The 20424-nt window shown below is 34.9% G+C and overlaps 1 protein-coding gene across 3 annotated transcripts; it reads right to left on the reverse strand.

Moving 5' to 3' along the window:
- Positions 1-1773: 1773 nt before the first annotated feature.
- LOC141364344 (beta-1,4 N-acetylgalactosaminyltransferase 2-like) lies at positions 1774-20144 on the reverse strand. Of its 3 annotated transcripts, none has more exons than XM_073868896.1 (13): positions 19819-20144; positions 19367-19423; positions 15993-16130; positions 12750-12856; positions 12520-12557; positions 10898-11081; positions 10692-10778; positions 10298-10479; positions 9024-9167; positions 8681-8906; positions 8383-8578; positions 6963-8176; positions 1775-2947 (listed from the first exon to the last, which is right to left on the reverse strand). In XM_073868896.1, exons 1-11 carry the CDS (start codon positions 19935-19937, stop codon positions 8397-8399), a joined length of 1464 nt encoding a protein of 487 aa, XP_073724997.1. In that variant the 5' UTR covers positions 19938-20144; the 3' UTR covers positions 1775-2947; positions 6963-8176; positions 8383-8396. The 3 variants fall into 3 exon arrangements, with proteins under 3 accessions (XP_073724998.1, XP_073724997.1, XP_073724996.1); XM_073868895.1 differs by having other exon boundaries at positions 6963-8272; positions 19819-20143; XM_073868897.1 differs by lacking the exon at positions 15993-16130 and having other exon boundaries at positions 1774-2947; positions 6963-8272.
- Positions 20145-20424: the final 280 nt, after the last annotated feature.

Consider the following 20424-nt stretch of genomic DNA (forward strand, 5'->3'; position numbering starts at 1 on the left):
TAGCAATATGAAAAGCCGCGCTGCACTGCTCTTTTTTAAAAAAGGCAGTGCGTCGCGCCTTGCGTTTGCAAGCGTTTAAAGCGCTTTTGGTGTTACTGAGCCCTAAGTCTATTTGTAATGTACTATTGCAAAGTTAAATATACTTGAAATACAATAAAGTATATTTGTTTTTCACCAGGGTGAAGTCTTTCTCCAAGCATCAATGTCGATATAAAACAATGAGAGCAGGAACGCAAATTGGATACAGAAGACGATGACGAAACAACTTCGGCATGATCCCCACATGATGAAAATATTACTATGAATATTGATCGTTTCTCTTATTTCGTTGTAACTTCAAGCTCTAAAACGTCATATTTACAAAATTTCAGACGAAAACCACATTACAAGTCTGCAGGCTATTGAATGGTGAATGATGGCCAGTAAAGCTGGGGCCACACCAAAGGATTTTTTAAATCTTTTCAGACATTTAAACTGTGACAGACTAAAGACATGATAAGAAAAATCGACGATTTAACACGTTTGTTCCTAGTGTGTAGACTGCCGCTATGTGGCCGTGTCATGACTGCACACTTCACAAACAACGTGAGTCTAGAATTGAGTTTATATTTGGATACAATTTCGACATCTGTTAATAAGAAAGCTATACAAACTATTAAAATTTGTAAGCTATTCAATCTTTTACTTTAATTTGCTTGTAAATTTATTTATACCCTCTCTTTTTTACACCCCCCCCCCCTTTATGATTTTAATGTGAATTTCATCTACACTCCATGTACTTATCTGATGGTTTCCTATGTTTATTACTTGAAAAATGTATTATTTGTAGCTGTATCTTACTTCTTTTTAATTTTAAAATAAAAAAACAATAACGCGAGTCTCAGCTGAGGACACAGGAAATCACGCAAAGATCTCGCGATGTTTCTCGCGTCCAAATGTGACTTCGCAGTAAATAAACATGGCAAGCAACGGCTAAAGAAATGTCATTACCGTAATACAATGGACTGTTTTTAAATCTCTGATGTCCATCTCACTTTGGATTGTGCATGCTGCACCATTACGTTATTATGGTTTTATCTTTCATCTACACGCTTTCTGATTTGGCATCGTTTCACATTTTTAAAATACAAATTAATGTATTAATATGAAGATAAAAAAATCGTAGATTTAACAGTTTTGCTCTAAGGGTATGCACGTGACGTCACCTTCGGCGAAAGTGACTGCAGTTACGCCCACTGAGTGGCAAAAAGTCAGTGTGTACAGTGTGAATCCAGCGAAAACGCGTCTAAATGGGACAAAATAAGGTACGTAAAAATGTCAGGAAAAGCAATGTCTGGCCACATGCCAACGACCACTGACCACAGACGGGTTGACAAGTTGCTAGGGTCACTATCAAGTCCAACTAGATTTTTTTCAAAGTTGTTTCTATATTTGGGTCTTACAAAGTAAGCTGTCTTAAGCGGCCCAGGACCTGTATGTATATAAAGCCGCTCAGATAAATATTTTAGTCTTTTTTTATTGCTTTAAACAACAGAATGATATACTTTAGAGCCAGGGGAGCAAAGAAAACACACACACACACACGCACGCACGCACGCACGCACGCACGCACGCACACACACACACACAATACAAGACCATTAAATCAGTCAAAGATTTTAAAGACAGTACATAAATTAACGGTTTTTCTATGTAAAATTTTAGTCTTTTTTTACTTTTTTTTATTGAATAAAAGAATATAAAACAGAGCATAACATTATACAGTTTTATACAAAACAAAATATAGTGTTAATTGGACATCGGGCATTTGAAAATAATGTCATAGTGCTTTAAACATGTTAATGACTTTTTGTTTTTTAACAATTTTAAAGAAGAAATAAACATTCAAATTCTGCTAAAAACACCTTGAAAATTGGGGATGCATTTAAATACTTTTGTTTATGTATATAGAATTTAGCCTGTAATATGAATAAATTAACAATGTACTCAAGATCTTTGTTTGGATTGTTTTCATAGTGTACAATGATATCCTTTAAAGAAAAAAAATATTTATCCTTTACTTTACTAAAAATATAGGTTGCCAATTCTTTCCAAAAAACTTGGGTTATGTTACAATAAAAAAAAAACGTGTTAACACTTCTATCTCAATTTTACAAAAGGAACATAAATCATCAATATGTAAAATTTTAGTCTTAAGTGTGTCAAAATTCTAAGAATGACGTAATTTTTTTTATGTCAACCGCCTGTCGGTTCTTGCGGCCCTGCATGTGGAACAATCCTATTGTAGTCCTCAGTTTGCAGAGTACCATATCCTATTATATCATATATTAATTAATTACATAAAAAATAACATGTACAACAGTATCATGTGCTTTCCTTGAAATCTGCTGGAATTTTTTTCTGTTATCTCCTAAAACAGTGTTTCCCAAACTTTTTCAGCGTGCGGCCCCCTTGTGTACAGTGCATGTTTTCGCGGCCCCCCGAAAATTTTTTTATGACAAAAACAGTTTAAAATTTTTATTTTTAATTAAAGAAAACATATAAAATTATACCTAGTAGTGCTGTTGGTTAGTTGGCTAATTATTTTTTAGGTTTAATTACACAGAATTCATGATAAATTAATGTATTTTATAAAATGTCATAAAACTGGGGCCCCCCTGGCACCATCTCGCGGCCCCAGTTTGAAAACCACTGTCCTAAAACAAACCATGTAACTGTAACCTGCTGGTAATTATTATGACTTCAGCTGTAGGAAGTAGGATATTACATAGAATATTTTCTTAAGCTCATTAGGTTTCTTGCAATGTAAACTCAACCAAACCCTGATAGCACCTATATAAATGACTGGATTGCGCAGAGAACGCTTCACATAACAGCGAGATGTGAAGCCATTGCAGAGTTTGAGCTGCCATCTTACTATGCCCAACCGACAGAGGGCGTCATTAGCCTCTTTCACACAGTAATTCTGGTAAATTACCATGAATTTACCAGAAAGAATTTTCCAGTAAATACAAAAATGTGCTGTTCACACATGCAGTGACGTTCCGTCTTTTTACCAGTAAGACATCATTCACACATCTACGGCGCCCTTCTGGTCACCCCCTGGAAAAAAGAAAACAATCCGTGATCACGGTTTTGTAATTCGTCCCCTCAGTTTATAAACCGTACTCACGGATTATTAAACGGTTCCCTTAGTTTTACAAACCGTGCGCTCGGATTAATAAACCGTACGCACGAGTTAACAATCCGTGCTCTTAGATTTGTAATCCGTACCCTCAGTTTTTGCAATCCGTACCCACGAATTTATAAACCGTGCGCACGCTTTTGCAATCTGTTCTCACAGTTTTGCTAACTGGATTTGTAGCCCCTCCCTCATCCCAGAAATCGCCACTCATTATTATTCACTCTTTCCAAGTTTGCCACCAATGCCTGATATTTTCGGAAATCAATAAAGTTCAAACCGTGCTATGCTGTTCCACACGTTCCCAACTGGAAACGTGCTTTAATATTTACGAAATATTTTAATCGGATGCTACAGTAAACAGATATCTTTGTGTAAAATTAACATGTTATTTAGATTTATTCATCAAATAAAATAAATATTTAACCAACAAATGATCTCTACATATCCTTAATATTTTAATCAATATATTTGAGAATGCCACACTTAGGCTTGCTATATATTTTCGTTTTTAATTGCTCATTTCAAATTCATATTTTATGTATTTAACATCAGCTTATTAGGTAAGATTAAAAGATTATTAAGAGCTGCACAATTATATACATATAAGTTTTATATACATATAATTCTTAATTATTGTAAATCAATATTATTATATCTGATTATCAATATATTTGAGAATTTCACACTTAAATATTTACACGTTTTAAAACTTATAATAATAATTGCTCATTTAAAATTAATATTTTATGTATTTAACATCAACATAACATCGACAATCAAACATTTTTACATTGTAGCCTATTATTTGAGTAAATATAGGCAAACAAAGTAGATAAGGGGCACGTTCAATCTCACACCGGTGCGCAACGTTTTGCTACGGTTTCCGGGTTGAACGACATGTTTCCTTGAAACGGTGTGCAACGGAATGCAACAGGTTTTAGAAGCGTTTTCTCTTGTTTGGTGGGTGTGTCAGAAATGCCGGCCAAATCAGCGGCAAGATGTATAAAACCACGCAGTAGTAAAGAGACAGCTCGCTCAATGGGTTCAAGTTGGAATGTTGTCTTTCATTCTGGAACGGCAAGGTCAGTGACTGTAACATTGAGGGTCTTTTACAGTATTAAACACACATTTATAACGATTTCATCAGGCTTCAGAAACATTTAAAAAAGAACACAAAGAATGGCCTCTCAGCTACCGTAGTTGCAACGCTTACGTCATCACAACAGGGCGTTCAACGCATCACCGTTTCTGTTTAATAAACGTTGTGCAACGTTTTGTCGGGGCTGAACGCAGCCAAGGTGTTAATTTAAAAATCAACAAAGCAAACGGGTTTTATTCAGCAGCAGATGAAATTGCGTCTTTTGCAGACAATAAACATCTCCGAATCTCCTCAAAAATCCTGGTACGTGTGGAGTATGAGTAATTACATTTAAAATATAGGTGCAGTATTCTGCTGATCCACCTGTCTGGAATTAAGAAGTGATTCTGCAACCTCTCAGAGTTTATTCAGCTCATTGTATTTGTATCATGTACTGTTTGGCATTTTTGGATTTTCATGATGACTGTAGAGTTATGTCATGTGTAAATAAATGTTCAATAAAATAATTGTGTACAATTGCTTTGTTCATCGTTCATAAAGGATGGTATGAAATAAATTCACTTTACATTAAGTAAATTCAACTCATTTTTTATTTAAATAAAATTCATAAAAAACAGCTACATATACTTAACATTTGCAATTACTTATTTTTACTCAATTTTATTTTTAATAGGAAATCAATTTAATTATTGTTAATACCAGATTTAAAGCTTTCAAATTTACTCAGTATTTGTAAGTATAAAATGTTTTACCAAAAATTGAATAAATCATAGTAAATGTTTTACAGAGTGTGGCTCATATACCCGCTCATTGTGCATTAAAAATATGACCAGAAATTGATTCTTTTACACACATTTCAAAGAGCACAGCTATTTTAACACTTTGTGACCTAAATAAATACGTACAATACAAATAGTCACGATTATTCTAGCAGTATTTGCACAGAAAGCTGTTACCCAGTTAATATAACAGTATAACTTCAAGTATTCAGATAAAAAAACTTTACGCAAGGACAAAGACAATATTTAATTAACAAAGTACAAATTTTAAGTTTAAATATTAATAAACTCCAAACTTATCTGGGTTTTTTAAAGAGTTTCTCTCATGTTTGTCATCCCAGAAGTTTCCTTTGATGATTATTTTCTCATTGATCCTTAAATTAACATGTGATCTACTTAATTTCTAACTACTTTTTTGCTTACATTAGCTCAGATAATAAACATAATGTAAAAATGTTTCACCAAAAAATTAAGTAAATCATAATAAAAGTTTGGCATGAAGTTGATGTTAAATGCAAATAATATTGATTTACAATAATTAAGAATTATAGGTATATAAAACCCACATGTCTACAATTGTGCAGCTCCCAACAATCTTTTAATTTTACCTAATAAGTTGATGTTAAATACATAAAATATGAATTTGAAATGAGCAATTAAAAACGAAAATATATAGCAAGCCTATTGATTAAAATATATAGGATATGTAGAAATCATTTGTTAGTTAAATACTTATTTTATTTGATGAATAAATCTAAATAACATGTTAATTTTACACAAAGATATCTGTTTACTGTAGCATCCGATTAAAATATTTCGTAAATATTAAAGCACGTTTCCAGTTAGGAACGTATAAAACAGCTTAACACGGTTTAAACTTTATTAATTTCCGAAAATATCAAACATTAATAGGAAACTTGGAAAGAATGAATAAGAATGAATAGCGATTTCTAAAATGAGGGAGGGGCTACAAATCCAGTTAGCAAAACTGTGAGAACAGATTGCAAAAGCGTGCGCACGGTTTATAAATTCGTGGGTACGGATTGCAAAAACTGATGGTACGGTTTACAAATCTAAGAGCACGGATTGTTAACTCGTGCGTACGGTTTATTAATCCGAGCGCACGGTTTGTAAAACTGAGGGAACAGTTTAATAATCCGTGAGTACGGTTTATAAACTGAGGGGACGAATTACAAAACCGTGATCACGGATTGTTTTCTTTTTTCCAGGGGGTGACCAGAAGGGCTCCGTACACATCAGTATCAAAATACCGGTAAACTCGGAGAGAAAGCGGAAGTTACCTGTGGCGCGCGGCCGGCGAGCTCCGTCCGTGTCGTATTTGTAAACGGCGGGTTATGACTTAATATCCACGGTCCGTATTTTGTTGTTTTCACATCTGTGGCAAACGGTCGCGAAGTTGCTCGTGACCAAACAACATTGCGTTAGGCGGCGTCAAACGGAACCTGCGCGTTTGCACATTAGGCTTCACAGATGGTGTGCTAAGGACGTCGGCAATTTGGCAATTAGATGGTAAGCTGTTTTAAACAACTTTGGTGAAGAAATGTGGATGTTAACTTCAGGTGTGCTCGACTTTTAAGCAACATGTGTGTGGAAACGTCCGTAAACAGTCTGGGGGAAACCGCGTCACCTGTATAAAAAACTTTCTGATTGGCTCGCCCGATCTGTCAGCGCGGTCTGACGTCATCTAAATGCCGGTAATGCTATATTTTTCGGTCACACACAGCGCTTACCGGCAAATTACCGTTAATCTTACAACCTGTCATACTGGTAAATTGGGAGCACTGATTTACCGGAAAGGTTCTGTTCACACATGACATGTTAACTGCAATTTACCAGTAAATTACCAGTAAAGACTGTATGTGTGAAAGGGACTATTGACTTACATTCAAAATCATGATCTAAATTCACCCGGTTTACAGCGTATCAGTCACACAAGATTAATGTTTAGGATATGCGTACGTTAATGAATTGTTACTTCTGATGTTATTTGCATGTTTATGTTTTAATCGGGCAGAATATGAGATACATTAAAGTGAGTGTTTGCCAGTGGCGGCCGGTGACTTCTTTTTCGAGGATGCATGATGCAAAGTTTGTCACAACATGTAGCCCTGTACAACTTTCAATAAATATGTAAATGCGTATGACGTTTGCCTTGTAATAATATTATAGCCTAAACATGGAGACTTCAGATACAAAAACTGATAAAACGTTTTATCATTAAAGGGGACTTTTTAAGATGTAAAATAAAACTTTGATTTAATCAAAGTATGTGACGTTCCAGCTCAAAATATCATAAAGATAATTTATTATAACATGTTAAAATTGCCACTTTGTAAGTGTGAGCAAAATGTGACGTTTTTGGGTGTGTCCTTTTAAATGCAAATGAGCTGATGAAATGCAAACACTTATCGCCATAATGATGGTTTGTTGAAATTGAAAATTAATTGTTCTGTTTATTATTATTTTGCGCTAAATGGCAGTGCCGTGGTTGGATAGTGCAGATTAAGGGGCGGTATTATCCCCTTCTGACATCACAAGGGGAGCCAAATTTCAATTATCTATTTTTCAACATGCTTGCAGAGAATGGTTAACCAAAACTAAGTTACTGGGTTGATCTTTTTCACATTTTCTAGGTTGATAGAAGCACTGGGACCCAATTATGTGTATAGCACACATACATCTCGGAGATGTCTTTTTGATATCTGTGTTTACATCAAGATGTGTTTTTTTATTGTTTCCTCATCTGCAAACTGTTTCCTGACAGATGTCATATAGAAGACGTCTGATTTAGAATAAAACAGCTCTTTCTGAGACCTTTATGAGATGTTTTTACACATCAGATCTCCAGATCTTTAGCAGACATTTTACAAACGTACCTTTACTATCTGGGCATGGATATCACCACTTAATGTCTGTCATGATTAACAACATACTGTAAAACATTAATATTAATCTTTCTTCTTCGAATCCGTTGCAACTTCAGATGTCGTTCCGCCAGTATCTGGCACAGGCCACGGCCGATGGGGTTGGTTCAGCCAGATCCTGGGGACTGCACTGGGGGGCATTCTCACACTCCAGTAGGTGGGACATTGTCTGTTAATATTAATATTAATATTAATATTAATGATTTGTTGATATTGTAAAGTTAATATTGTTTGATGCCTTTAACTGTGTAAAGCTCAGATGACACTGAAACAAGAACAAAACAAAAGCAAAACCAGTGTAATGACTTTATACAAATATTCAATTACGATCATTTCAAATCACATTTAAAGAGAAACTGGATGTTGTGATTTCACCTGTAAATCTCCTTTTAGTATTTGATGCATTTTAGATGATTCTTGAAATAATGGTGAGTCATTTTATTTTGTGAATCAGCTTTTGGAGGATATCTGTATTTTCTGTATTCGGGTGTGTTTGTTCTTTCCTGATGACCAATTCTGAGACCTTGACAGGTGACAACTAACAATTCTCCAAGTCCATCAATGAAGAATTCTAAAGGTTGAGGAAAAAACACAGTATCATTGCTGATCATTGTCATATCAAAGGTTTAGGTATGATGGGTTAAAGGCTTATACTTTAATACAGTCCACTTACCACTGTGTCCAACCTTTCTGAGGAACGGGTCAAAACCGACCTTACGCACGGCATCCGTTCGGCCCAAAAAGAAGTTCACAACTCCATCGACAAAGAAGCACCCTTTAAATCCCGACAGGGGTGCGTAAAAACCTCTGACACGTGAGATGCAACCGCCTTCTTCGCTGTTCCCTTCTTCATAATTCAATTTAAAGGCAAACTGATTTCTTCCTACCTGACCACCAACCTGAGAAAGTTAAGATTATCAGTCTATAACTTATCCATCAACTTACAATTGAATAGAATTTTTAGTGCACCTATTAATAAGTCTATTATTAACTATAGTAGTAGCAGATTTACTTACCACATCTAATTCAGGGACGGCTTCCATAATCTCCACAAAGCTCTCTATACGCGTCTCATTCAGAAACACAAAGTCATCGTCCACCCATAAGAAGTATTTAGTCGTGACTTGGGACAATGCCAGATTTCTGCCGGCAAACCAGCCCTTAGATAATAATTTTAAAGTAATTGTTTTCAAGAATCCTCACATACTGAAAAAACTGAATAAATAATAAATCAAATAATGAATAAACCAATATTTACTGACAAATTTAAATTCTGTCATCATTAACTCAAAGTTGTTCCAAACCTGCAAATCTGTGAACCTTGAAAAATTTTAAGAACCAAATACTTTTGACTTCTTATGAAAGACATCCTTTAAAGGAAAACACCACTATTTTGAAATATTTTACTATGTTCTTACCTCAACTTAATACATCCTTATCTTATTCAATGCGTGTACTTTTAATTTTTGTACAGTGTCTCGTGAATGTGTTAGCATTTAGCCTAGCCCCATTCATTCCTATAGTTCCAAACAGGGATGAATTTAGAAACCACCAAACACTTCCATGTTTTCCCGATTTAAATACTGTTTCATGAGTAGTTACACAAGTAAGTATGGTGGCAAAAAATAAAACTTTTGTTTGGATCCTAAGGAATGAATGGCGCTAGGCTAAATGCTAACACATTCAAAAAGCGCTGTACAAAGATTAAAAGTTCACGCATTGAAAAAAGAAAGGTATGTATTAATTAATCTAAGATGAGGTGAGAACATAATAAAATATTGAAAATTTGTGGTGTTTTCCTTTAAAATATCTTCATTTGTTTTCAGCAAAGCAAAGAAATTTATACAAGTTTGGAATAACTTTAGGGGCAGTAAATGCTGACAGAATTTTTGTGTTAACTATTCCTTTATATGTCAACTACACAAAGTAAGAGAAGCCATGACCTATTTCAGTACCTATTTAAGTACTGCTGTTTATATGATATGTTGTGTGAAAAGTCAGGAAATCTTTAATATTTAAAAAAAACTTTAATGTAAGGTATGCAAACCCTTTGTTTTTTTCACATGTTTTCTTGTAAGTAAGCATCAGACTTTGCCAACAAACTGGTATTTTTATGATACCAGGATTAAGCAGATTTAAAAGTAAATTATTTGGCGAACATATAATATGTGCCAAGAGGATTTGGTCTATATCATTATCTCATTTTTGAGAGAAGTGGCTTTAAGCGGCTTTTGCATCTGAGCTCCTCATATATTGTGTTCAAAAAGACACGAGGGTGATGTTTTGTTACCTGTGCCGGGGGCATTATGTAGTGTTCAATATTATCACCAACAACCTTCTCTGGGATAAGACTGTCATCTGCTACAATGATCTTTATCTTTGGGTAGTTCACACGTATACTTTGAATAAGAGCATTCAGTTCCTTATATCTCAGAAATGCCTTAACAAGTACAGTCACCTGGGAGTTGATATCTACAAGAAGAGAGAGAGAGAGATTAATACCAAGTACGCCATTTCCTTCTAATATTACCTATTAGCGACATATACAAACATTATAAATACATTTTACTTATAAAACTGAGCAAATCTATAATGTAAACTAAAGCCTATAAGCTGTTTCAGATAAATTAAGTCTTATATGTTACTTCCTATGAAACTAACATGATAACACGGCTTCTTCTCACCTTTTCCCGGGTCATAAAGATTAGGAACTGACCGACGTCTGATCTCAATGGGGAATATGACCTCATGGTTCTCAAAAGAGAAGTAAGCTATGAACAAGCATTCACATGTGAATTAAAATGAGATATGTAAAATTAAGCAACTTTTAAATATAGAAAGTTACATAAAGAGTAGCCTGATATTTAAAGTATTCGTGGACGATTCTTACCGAGATCTTCAGTCTTGATGTGGAAGATGGTGCTGGTGTAGGTCACTCTGCTCAGCAGCTCATTGAGATGTTCAAGGCTACTGGATGAGATGGTCAGATTTTCCTCATTCTGGCCAAAAACAATCTTCTTATCATCCTTAACATCCATTACTGACAGCAGACCCTTCTGTACCCTCAGTGACACCTGAACAAGTTTGGCATCGCATGAGCTCTTTGCAAACTTTCATTTATGACCCACTTTGAAAGACTTTCTAAAAGGGGTCCTTGATTATCATTTCACTTTTAGTGTGTAACGTTACTGTTTGAGCTTAAACACATTATGAAAAGTTACAACTCTCATGCAAAGGGAAATATTTTCTACAAAAAACACTGGAACGTCTGGGTGCCTACAACTGAGTGTCTTCCTGGTGTTGTGACCAAACTTAACTTGTAGAGTAAATTATTTCTAATAACAAACACAAGCTGTTAGTAAATCTGGTCCCAAATTTACCTGCAGGCAACTCTAACCTACATGGAGATCTGAATATGACTTGCGTTAAATTATTAAATATTAGACAAAAATATATACAACCGGAGATATGTTTTATATAGGTACGTGACAATCTCGGCTGTCATGGCTGTCAATTTGGTTCCTCTCTAAGAAACTTCGGATTACCTCAAGCGACATGCAGAGTAAAAACATTCTTGAAATTGTAACTTACATTTTTGCTAAACTACAAGTGAACGAAATTTCAATGAATTTGAACGATGCGCAAGGGTTGTTTTACCATGGGACAAAATAAGGTGATGATGGTCTTGGTGTCATTGTAAAAAAAAATTCTATCTGACAAACTAGTTTTAGCATTTAACCATGTTTAAAATTGTTGTCACATTTTATAATTTGATAAAGAGAGCTGACCCCTATATTGAGACACCTTAAAATAATTAGCTCGATTTACTAAAAGATTTTTGCGTCCCTCAAGTTTCACATGGACAGAGTTGTATAGTACTTTCTACATAAAAGTAAATTTTCAATTATTCATATTTTATTAGTGTTTTTCTTTGGAAAACATACATTCTAAAGCATATTATCATAATTTTTACTCCACTACATTTCATAATTTCAAGTTTTTGGTTTATATTTAATATTTTAGTACATTAAACATCTAGTAATTTTTTGTACTTTTACTTAAGTAAAAATGTTTTCGTACTTTTACTCAAGAAAGTAAAAGTACACAATTTTTATGTAATTAAATCAATTTTAATATGCAATATATAATGAATACACAGTATGATTTTATGCTTTAGAATGTAGTGAACATTTTTTAGTAAAGAAAAGTAAATGTTTTCCCAAGACAAACACTCTGATAAAGCATAGATGCTTGGAAAATGTAACTAAAATAGTTAAGTATTATACACCTCTGCACATGGAATTTTAAGCAATTCCTTAAAGAAAATTTAAGCTTAAACTGCTTAAAATTCCATGTAAAACTTGTAATTGGGCGCAAAAATTAAGCACTATATATTAAATTTTTTTTAGTAAATCCAGCGTATTATTTTTTCAGTGTAGAATCAAATCATTGATATAAGTAATAAAAGCAACCCTCCACCATTAGCAAAAATCTGTATTTAGTCAAACAAACCTTGTAAAAATCTCTGTTTTGTGTTTGTACAGCTAGACCTACACATAAGAGTGAAAGATTTCATTGATTACGGATAAGAAATACTTTCAAAATATACATAAAATTAAATTCATATAAAAAATATTTATTTGTCACTTTCTAACCTTAGAAAGACATTTTTTACAGTGTGTTCTTTCATTAAAATGTCAGATTATAAGAAATCACAGGGAAGCATGAGTATTCCGACTCACCAGGAATGCGAGTTTTAGTCATGGGAGCAACTCTGAATCCTCTGATGGGATACTGGAGCGGAGTGTTGGGAGGGGCAAGAACAAGAACATCATTCTCTCTACCTGTCCTGGATGAGTCATATAACGACAAGATTCTTGTTAAAGACATTTAATCTCATTCATAATGTGATAGGCTTGATTTGTGAGTTCATTTGGTTTGTGGGTTAAGTGTTATAGTGCTCAGTTAGTAATGCTGTTAGTTATAATGGTCATTTCATTTCAAGGTGATTATGTATAGATAGGAGGTTGTTATAGCGGAAAGAAGCCCCGACTTATCACCCCGTCAAGGCGGGGTTTTGTATTTTTAACAAATGCAGACTTTCCGCGAGCACCATAGGACAAAAATTAATTTTCAAATATAATTTTAAAATATGTTTATAAAAAATAATTTTCCACCAATATATTTTTAGCCATTCTTTTATATTTTGAAAAATATTTTAAAGCATTTATAATTACTTTGCATTTGGAAGAAAAACTTTTAAGTGTAAACGACATGTTTAAAAAGTTTAAAATTAAATATATTTTCAACTGCAAAAATATACTTATAATTTTATACATATTGTACACACAATAAAAATATTTTTTATGTTGGCCAGGAAAATGTATTTTTGCCTCTGGGTTTTATAAAATTAAAATACCTTTGAAATATATTTTAATACATGAAGGTTAAAACTTTTATTTTTAAATTCAAACATATATTGAATTAACCTTTAATTGCTACAATATGTATTCAGCCTACATTTAAAACATGTTTTTGTCCAGATAGCCTAAATGCATTTTTGCATGCAGACGTTCAAATGTCATGAGCACACTATTTGGTTTGATCATTTGTAAATATGTCATATATGTTATTAAAAGACATTTATATTTAATTATTTGTAATATCAACTCTTTCGCCACCATTGACAAGTTATCTCATCAATTAAGAGAAAACATTTGCATAAAAAGTGCTCCTGATGAGGAGTTATGTTAATCTGAAACACCGCGATTGTCCACTAGATGGACAAACTGGATAAACAATTTATAAAAAAAACTGAAGCAAAAAAGATATTTACTAATTTTAAACTCTGTGTATGTTTTGATTATCGTTCTTAATTTAAAATTCCTTCACAAAAATATTTTTTTTAAATGGCCATATTTAAGAGTTTATAAGCAGAGAAAGGTCGAAAGGTTTTTTTTCCCGTTTTGTTTGTTTGGTCTGTTCTTTTATTTGATATATTTGTATTTTTATATATTTTCAGCCCTGATAAAACATTGCACAACGTTTATTTAACAGAAACGGTGATGCGTTGAACACCCTGTTGTGATGACGCAAAAGTTGCAACTACGGTAGCAGAGGCCATTCTTTGAGTTCTTTTTAAAATGTTTCTGAAGCCTGATGAAATCATTATAAATGTGTGTTTAATACTGTAAAAGACCCTCAATGTTACAGTCACTGACCTTGCCGTACAAAATGAAAGACAACATTCCAACTTGAACCCATTGAGCGAGCTGTCTCTTTAGTACCGCGTGGTTTTATACATCTTGCCGCTGATTGGACCGACATTTCTGACACACCCAGCAAACAAGAGAAAACGCTTCTAAAACCTGGGGCACGTTCAATCTCACACCGGTGCGCAACGTTTTGCTACGGTTTCCGGGTTGAACGACATGTTTCCTTGAAACGGTGTGCAACGGAATGCAACAGGTTTTGGAAGCGTTTTCTCTTGTTTGCTGGGTGTGTCAGAAATGTCAGCCCAATCAGCGGCAAGATGTATAAAACCACGCGATAGTAAAGAGACATCTCGCTCAATGGGTTCAAGTTGGAATGTTGTCTTTCATTCTGGACGGCAAGGTCAGTGACTGTAACATCAACGATATTTTACAGTATTAAACACACATTTATTACGATTTCACCAGGCTTCAGAAACATTTTACAAAGAATACAAAGAATGGCCTCTCAGCTACCGTAGTTGCAACTCTTGCGTCATCACAAGGGAGTTCAACGCATCACCGTTTCTGTTTAATAAACGTTGTGCAACGTTTTGTCAGGGCTGAAGGCAGCCCTGGGGCACGTTCAATCTCACACCGGTGCACAACGTTTTACTACGGATTCCGGGTTGAACGACATGTTTCCTGGAAACGGCGTGCAACGGAATGCAACAGGTTTTAGAAACGTTTTCTCTTCCCTACTGAAAAATCCAGCTAAGACCAGCATAAGCTGGTGAGCTGGTTTTAGCTGGTACCCAGCTTGGTTTTAGCTGGTTTTGCTGGTGTAGGAAGCTGGTTTTGCTGGTGTAGCAAGCTGGTCTAGCTGTGTTTTGGTCACATTTTAAGCTGGTCTAGCTGGACTTAGCTGGTCATGCTGGAATACCAGCTGGCCCACCAGCATGACCAGCTTTGTCAGGCTGGGAGGTCCAGCATAAACCACCTTAAACCAGCCACAACCAGCTAAAACCAGCTACCAGCTTATGCTGGTTTTAGCTGGATTTTTCAGTAGGGTTGTTTGGTGGGTGTGTCAGAAATGTCGGCCCAATCAGCGGCAAGATGTATAAAACCACGCTGTACTAAAGAGACAGCTCGCTCAATGGCTTCAAGTTGGAATGTTGTCTTTCATTCTGGACGGCAAGGTCAGTGACTGTAACATTAAGGGTCTTTTACAGTATTAAACACACATTTATAACGATTTCATCAGGCTTCAGAAACATTTAAAAAAGAACTCAAAGAATGGCCTCTCAGCTACCGTAGTTGCAACTCTTACGTCATCACAACAGGGCGTTCAATGCATCACCGTTTCTGTTTAATAAACGTTGTGCAACGTTTTGTCGGGGCTGAACGCAGCCCTGTTGCACACGTTTCCAGGAAACATGTCATTCAACCCGGAAACCGTAGCAAAACGTTGCGCACCGGTGTGAGATTGAACGTGCCCCTGGGTTAGTTAGATTTAGCGAATGTTATCTAGGAATAACAACCTGCAAATGTCGCAACTGGCCAATCAGAATCAAGCATTCCAACGAGCTGTTTTATAAAAATAAATGTTCTTTATTGAACCATACATCATGACAAAGACAATCATTTAAACCCTCATTTTTAGGTAGGTGATTATTTGTTAAAACCAAACATATCATATTAAAAATACACATCTGTTTTCTGTAAACACTGCAAACCTGTCAAAGCGCAATAGAAAAAATGTGAAGTTAGTTCAAATAATGCATCTGGCAGAACCTGATCTGATGTTGTCTGTACTGTTCTGCTCGACGTCTCTGGAGATCTTCTAATTCATCTCTGGACACAAACTGGCTGGCCGACTGGTTATTTCGGCAGGTACAAGAGGAAGGATTGTCATGGTAAAACGGCCCTATACTGGAGCATAAAAAAATTAGCAGGGCTAAAGTCTAGTCCAAGACTAAAATGCTTGTTTAAGTTGTCCTAACGGAAATAAGCTTACACTGACATATCTTAAATATATCAGTGGCATTGCTTTGTCTCAAGATGCACACCAATAATTATAAATATTAAGTTTGTAAAACTACATAGAGGTCCTAATAACCATCTAACAATTTTCCAGGACGTTCTATGAAAGTTTGTTTTTAATTCTCAGAACGTTCCCTGCTGGATATAGCAGGAAAGTTTTAACAATTTCGTTTTGAACATTACATGAAACCTTACATAATGAAATAAAACAATGTCATCAAACGCAACATTTATAAAACTTTACATCATCCGTTAACATGAGTTCTCGTTCCGTCTGATTGATGGCCATTAAAGATCATCCCAGCATCTTCAGAGCGTCATTAATCTACGTCAGTGTTATTGTTTTGATTGGGCGCCCTCTAGCGGAGGATTCTACAAATTGTATTTGTAAACCGTGTTTATTGTTCAGAGAACATTAATTGATGCTTATTTTTAATAAAAATCACATATTGTATTAAGATAACATTCTATTATATAAAATATATAAATAATGACTTCAAACCAATATAGAGGACTTACAACAGATATCTATTGACAGTTTACAAGTTCGTGTTAACATGTATTTTATAGGGAATGAGATAAAGCATATTTGGCATGCTGTCCAAGGGGAGGACTCCGAGCTCGGAATTTTAGACAAACTTTACTTTAACTGGCATAAACTACCCTGCTGAAAAAAACAATAGAAACACAGAAATTATGTAGTGGCAGCCGGTGACTTCTCACTCAATGCGAAGTTAGTATGTATGTAGCCCGTCATGTGTGTGGTTCCTTTTTTTATAATATGTGTTCGGCATGTCGTGTTCGCCTATGTGCATCACGTGTCTTGTCAAAATAAGTGCCTGCTGCAGACCTGTCTAAAGGGTTTATGATAAAAGAGACGCTTGCATTTGCCAGATACTGCATAATCTCATGAGTAATCAGAGTTTACTGTTAAGGGAGTGTCTTGGGTGTATTTTGTGGATGTGAGTGTATCATAAATGGTTTTGACGCGGTTGCAGCTTATTTTGGCAAAACACCTGATGCACATGGACACACATGACGCAACAAACACATAGGGCTCTATCTTACACCCGGCGCAATGCAGCACAATGCGCGACGCAAGTGTCTTTTGCTAGTTTTCACCCTGCGCAATTATAATTTTCACGTTTAGCGCCGCGTTGTTTAAATAGCAAATGCATTTGCGCCCTCTTTTGCGCCCATGGGCGTTCTGGTCTAAAAACGAGGTGTGTTCAGGCGCATTGTTGGCGCGTTGCTATTTTGAGGCAACTAAAATAGACTACGCCATTGACCAACAAAAACCTGCTCTAAAGTCTAAAGTCAATGGCACAATATGTTTTTTTGTTATTTAAAGAGCGCATTAGTAAAATGCGCCTAAACGGGGCAACAACACGGGTTTGCTTAACACATACATAAATGCGCAGCAGCACAAAAACACTTTTAAATATGAAAGATTAAAGGATTGAATGTAAAAGATTATTATTGAGTCTCTTGGACATAAATGAGGACTAATTATGAGACGTTAGAAGGCACAAAGAGCTGCACCTACAGCCTTGTAAGTGTCAGGACTTGTTGAATTATATCTAGTCTTTGTGTTCGGGGTCCTGGCAGTACCATGTTCTATGTGGGAGATGCGTGGTTTTAGTATTGAATTATTCTGACCACGCATTTCCCGGGTCTTGTCACTTTTTACCCGCTCCCTTACTTGTCATTGATTTCAGCTGTGTCCCTCATTAGTTCTCCCTATTTATTGTCCTTGTGTTTGCTGTTCTGTGCTCGTGCCTCTTGTTGTATTCCTCGTTGTGTTCCGGTATTTTGTATCTGTGAGTATTTAAGAAGATTTAGTCTGGTCTGTTATATGTAATGTAAGTTTATTGTTGGTTTATGTTTAGTTTAGTGTCAGGTTAGTGTTTCGTTTTTTCCTGTTTTGTTTTCCCCTGTTTTGTACAATAAATCATTCATTTTGTCACGTCCGCACTTGGGTTCATTTCTTTGCATATTCCTCACAGTAAGTAAATAAATAAATAAATGCTTTAAACAAATGCATCTATTTTTAAATGTTTTTAAATGCTACCTCACGGATTTATTGTATATGATGTACCTGTGGATATGGGGAGATCATGAGAAACATTTTAAAGTAATGCTTAAAAACAACTGAGGCTGTCCAAGTGCTGAACCTTGCGGAGGGCCGATTGTAAACAAATCTCCTGTTTGTTACAAATAAAGTATTTTACAGTACAAACCTTTTCTTACATACTTGTAAATTATTTTTTGATGATATTGGATAGCCATTCATTTAAATCAATTTAAAACCTGCTTTTTTACTTCCATGACTAAAAGAAAACGGGTTTTAATGAAAAAATAACAATTTCAATACAAGTGAAAAACAACACAATTATTTAACATTAATCTTAAACTAAAACTTCTCCTTTACATTCGGAAATCATAAAAATTATATTTTTCAAACATATTTAAGTTAACGTTAAATGGAGAAAGAGATAAAAGTATTCACTGAAATAATGTAATCTCTAAAAACTAAATGACACAAAATAATTTAATTTACTACTCACAGATTACCACAGCAGTTAGCCGCCATGCTATACATCAAGCAAAAAGCTTCTAACATCATATTCTCTTAATGTAGAAGTTAAAATCGATCTAAAAGAACTAACATCTATATCTGTTCACTCATATTTAAGTTACTTAATAACGAAAGAGAGAAAAGAAAACGGTAAAATAATCTTCAGTCTTTCTGAGGTAAAATTAAAACGACAATGACGGCGAGTGTAGAATGGATAGCAGCAGCAGTAGTAGTAGACACACGTGGAGCAGTGGGCATTCTCTTTGCTGCCCTGGTAGCTTTACCAAAAAACCCGACAGGGAACCGTTCTCTTTAGGTTATTATAAATAGAAACCATATGGGGACGTTAGGGGAACGTTCTGTTTTAGCTGGGTATAACTAATTTTTATTCCTGGATTAATCTGGGAAACCGCCCCATGTCAAAAAGGACAGACATCAAATAATAAAAAATCTTTAAAGAAATAAACTATGGAAGGATTTAGACTGTAATGGCAATTATGAAAACAAACCAGAAGTGTAATTTCATCTGTGAAATACATTGACTCACTTTAGTTTGAGGAAATCTGAGGTCTGAGGGTTATTGTCACATCTTAGGCCTGAGAATCTAGAAGAGAGAACTCTATATTTAAATCACAGCAGTGTTTCTTAACCAGGGGTCCTCAAGACGACTTTCAATTAATTCAAAAATCGTAAAAAAATCATGAATTGCAATAAAACTAAAATTAGACTAATAAAGTTTATTAAAACACATATCAGAATTTTAGTCATTAATGTTGCAAACTTTATATAAAATAAAATATCTTTGATTTATAAAAGTTTCATCAGCAGTTTTTTTATGTATTGGGCCGGTGTCTCAAATAATAAAAAAGTTTAAATGTTTTCTAGAATCAAGCAAGTTATTTTATTGTCTGCACTCAAGTCTTGTTTTATTACTTTTACCTCGTGTTTTTGGTGAAGCAATTTTCAGATGCAGTTGTTAAAAAACAACACAAAACATACCTCAGGATCTTTGATGAAGTCTTTGTCCAAGTATCAATGTCGATATAAAACAATGAGAGCAGGAATGCAAATTGGATAAAGAGGACGGTGACGAAAAATATTCGGCAAAATCCCCACATGATGAAAATATTACTACTGATAGTTTCTCTTACTTCCTTGTATAATATTTAGTTGAATTGTTGTTAACCTAAAGCATACAATTTCTCTAAAGCATATAATTTACAGAAATCCAGAGAAAAGCCACATTTCCAGTAAGTCTGCAGGCTATTCAATGATGGTGAAAGAAGTTTAAACTGAAAACAACATCTTGCTCCCCTGAGCAGGAATAAATGCCTATTGTAAACGTCAGGGAAACAGTTTATATTACATTACGGGCATGCTTTTGTAATCTACGTGGTTAAGTCATAAAGTGTCAATAAATTTACAATATGACTTTACAGAATGTCTGTCGAAATACATTTTCGGTGGCTGGAATCAGTAGCGTAGCCAGCAAAGGGACTCGGTGTGTGCATCTGAAAATCTGGGTCTGCCACATTTATTGTCATATTACTGCGCAAAATTATAAACCATAAGCATATAACCATGTTATAACCATAATGTTATGAG

The sequence above is a fragment of the Misgurnus anguillicaudatus genome, chromosome 6 (genome assembly GCF_027580225.2).
Source record: "Misgurnus anguillicaudatus chromosome 6, ASM2758022v2, whole genome shotgun sequence".
NCBI lineage: Eukaryota > Metazoa > Chordata > Actinopteri > Cypriniformes > Cobitidae > Misgurnus > Misgurnus anguillicaudatus.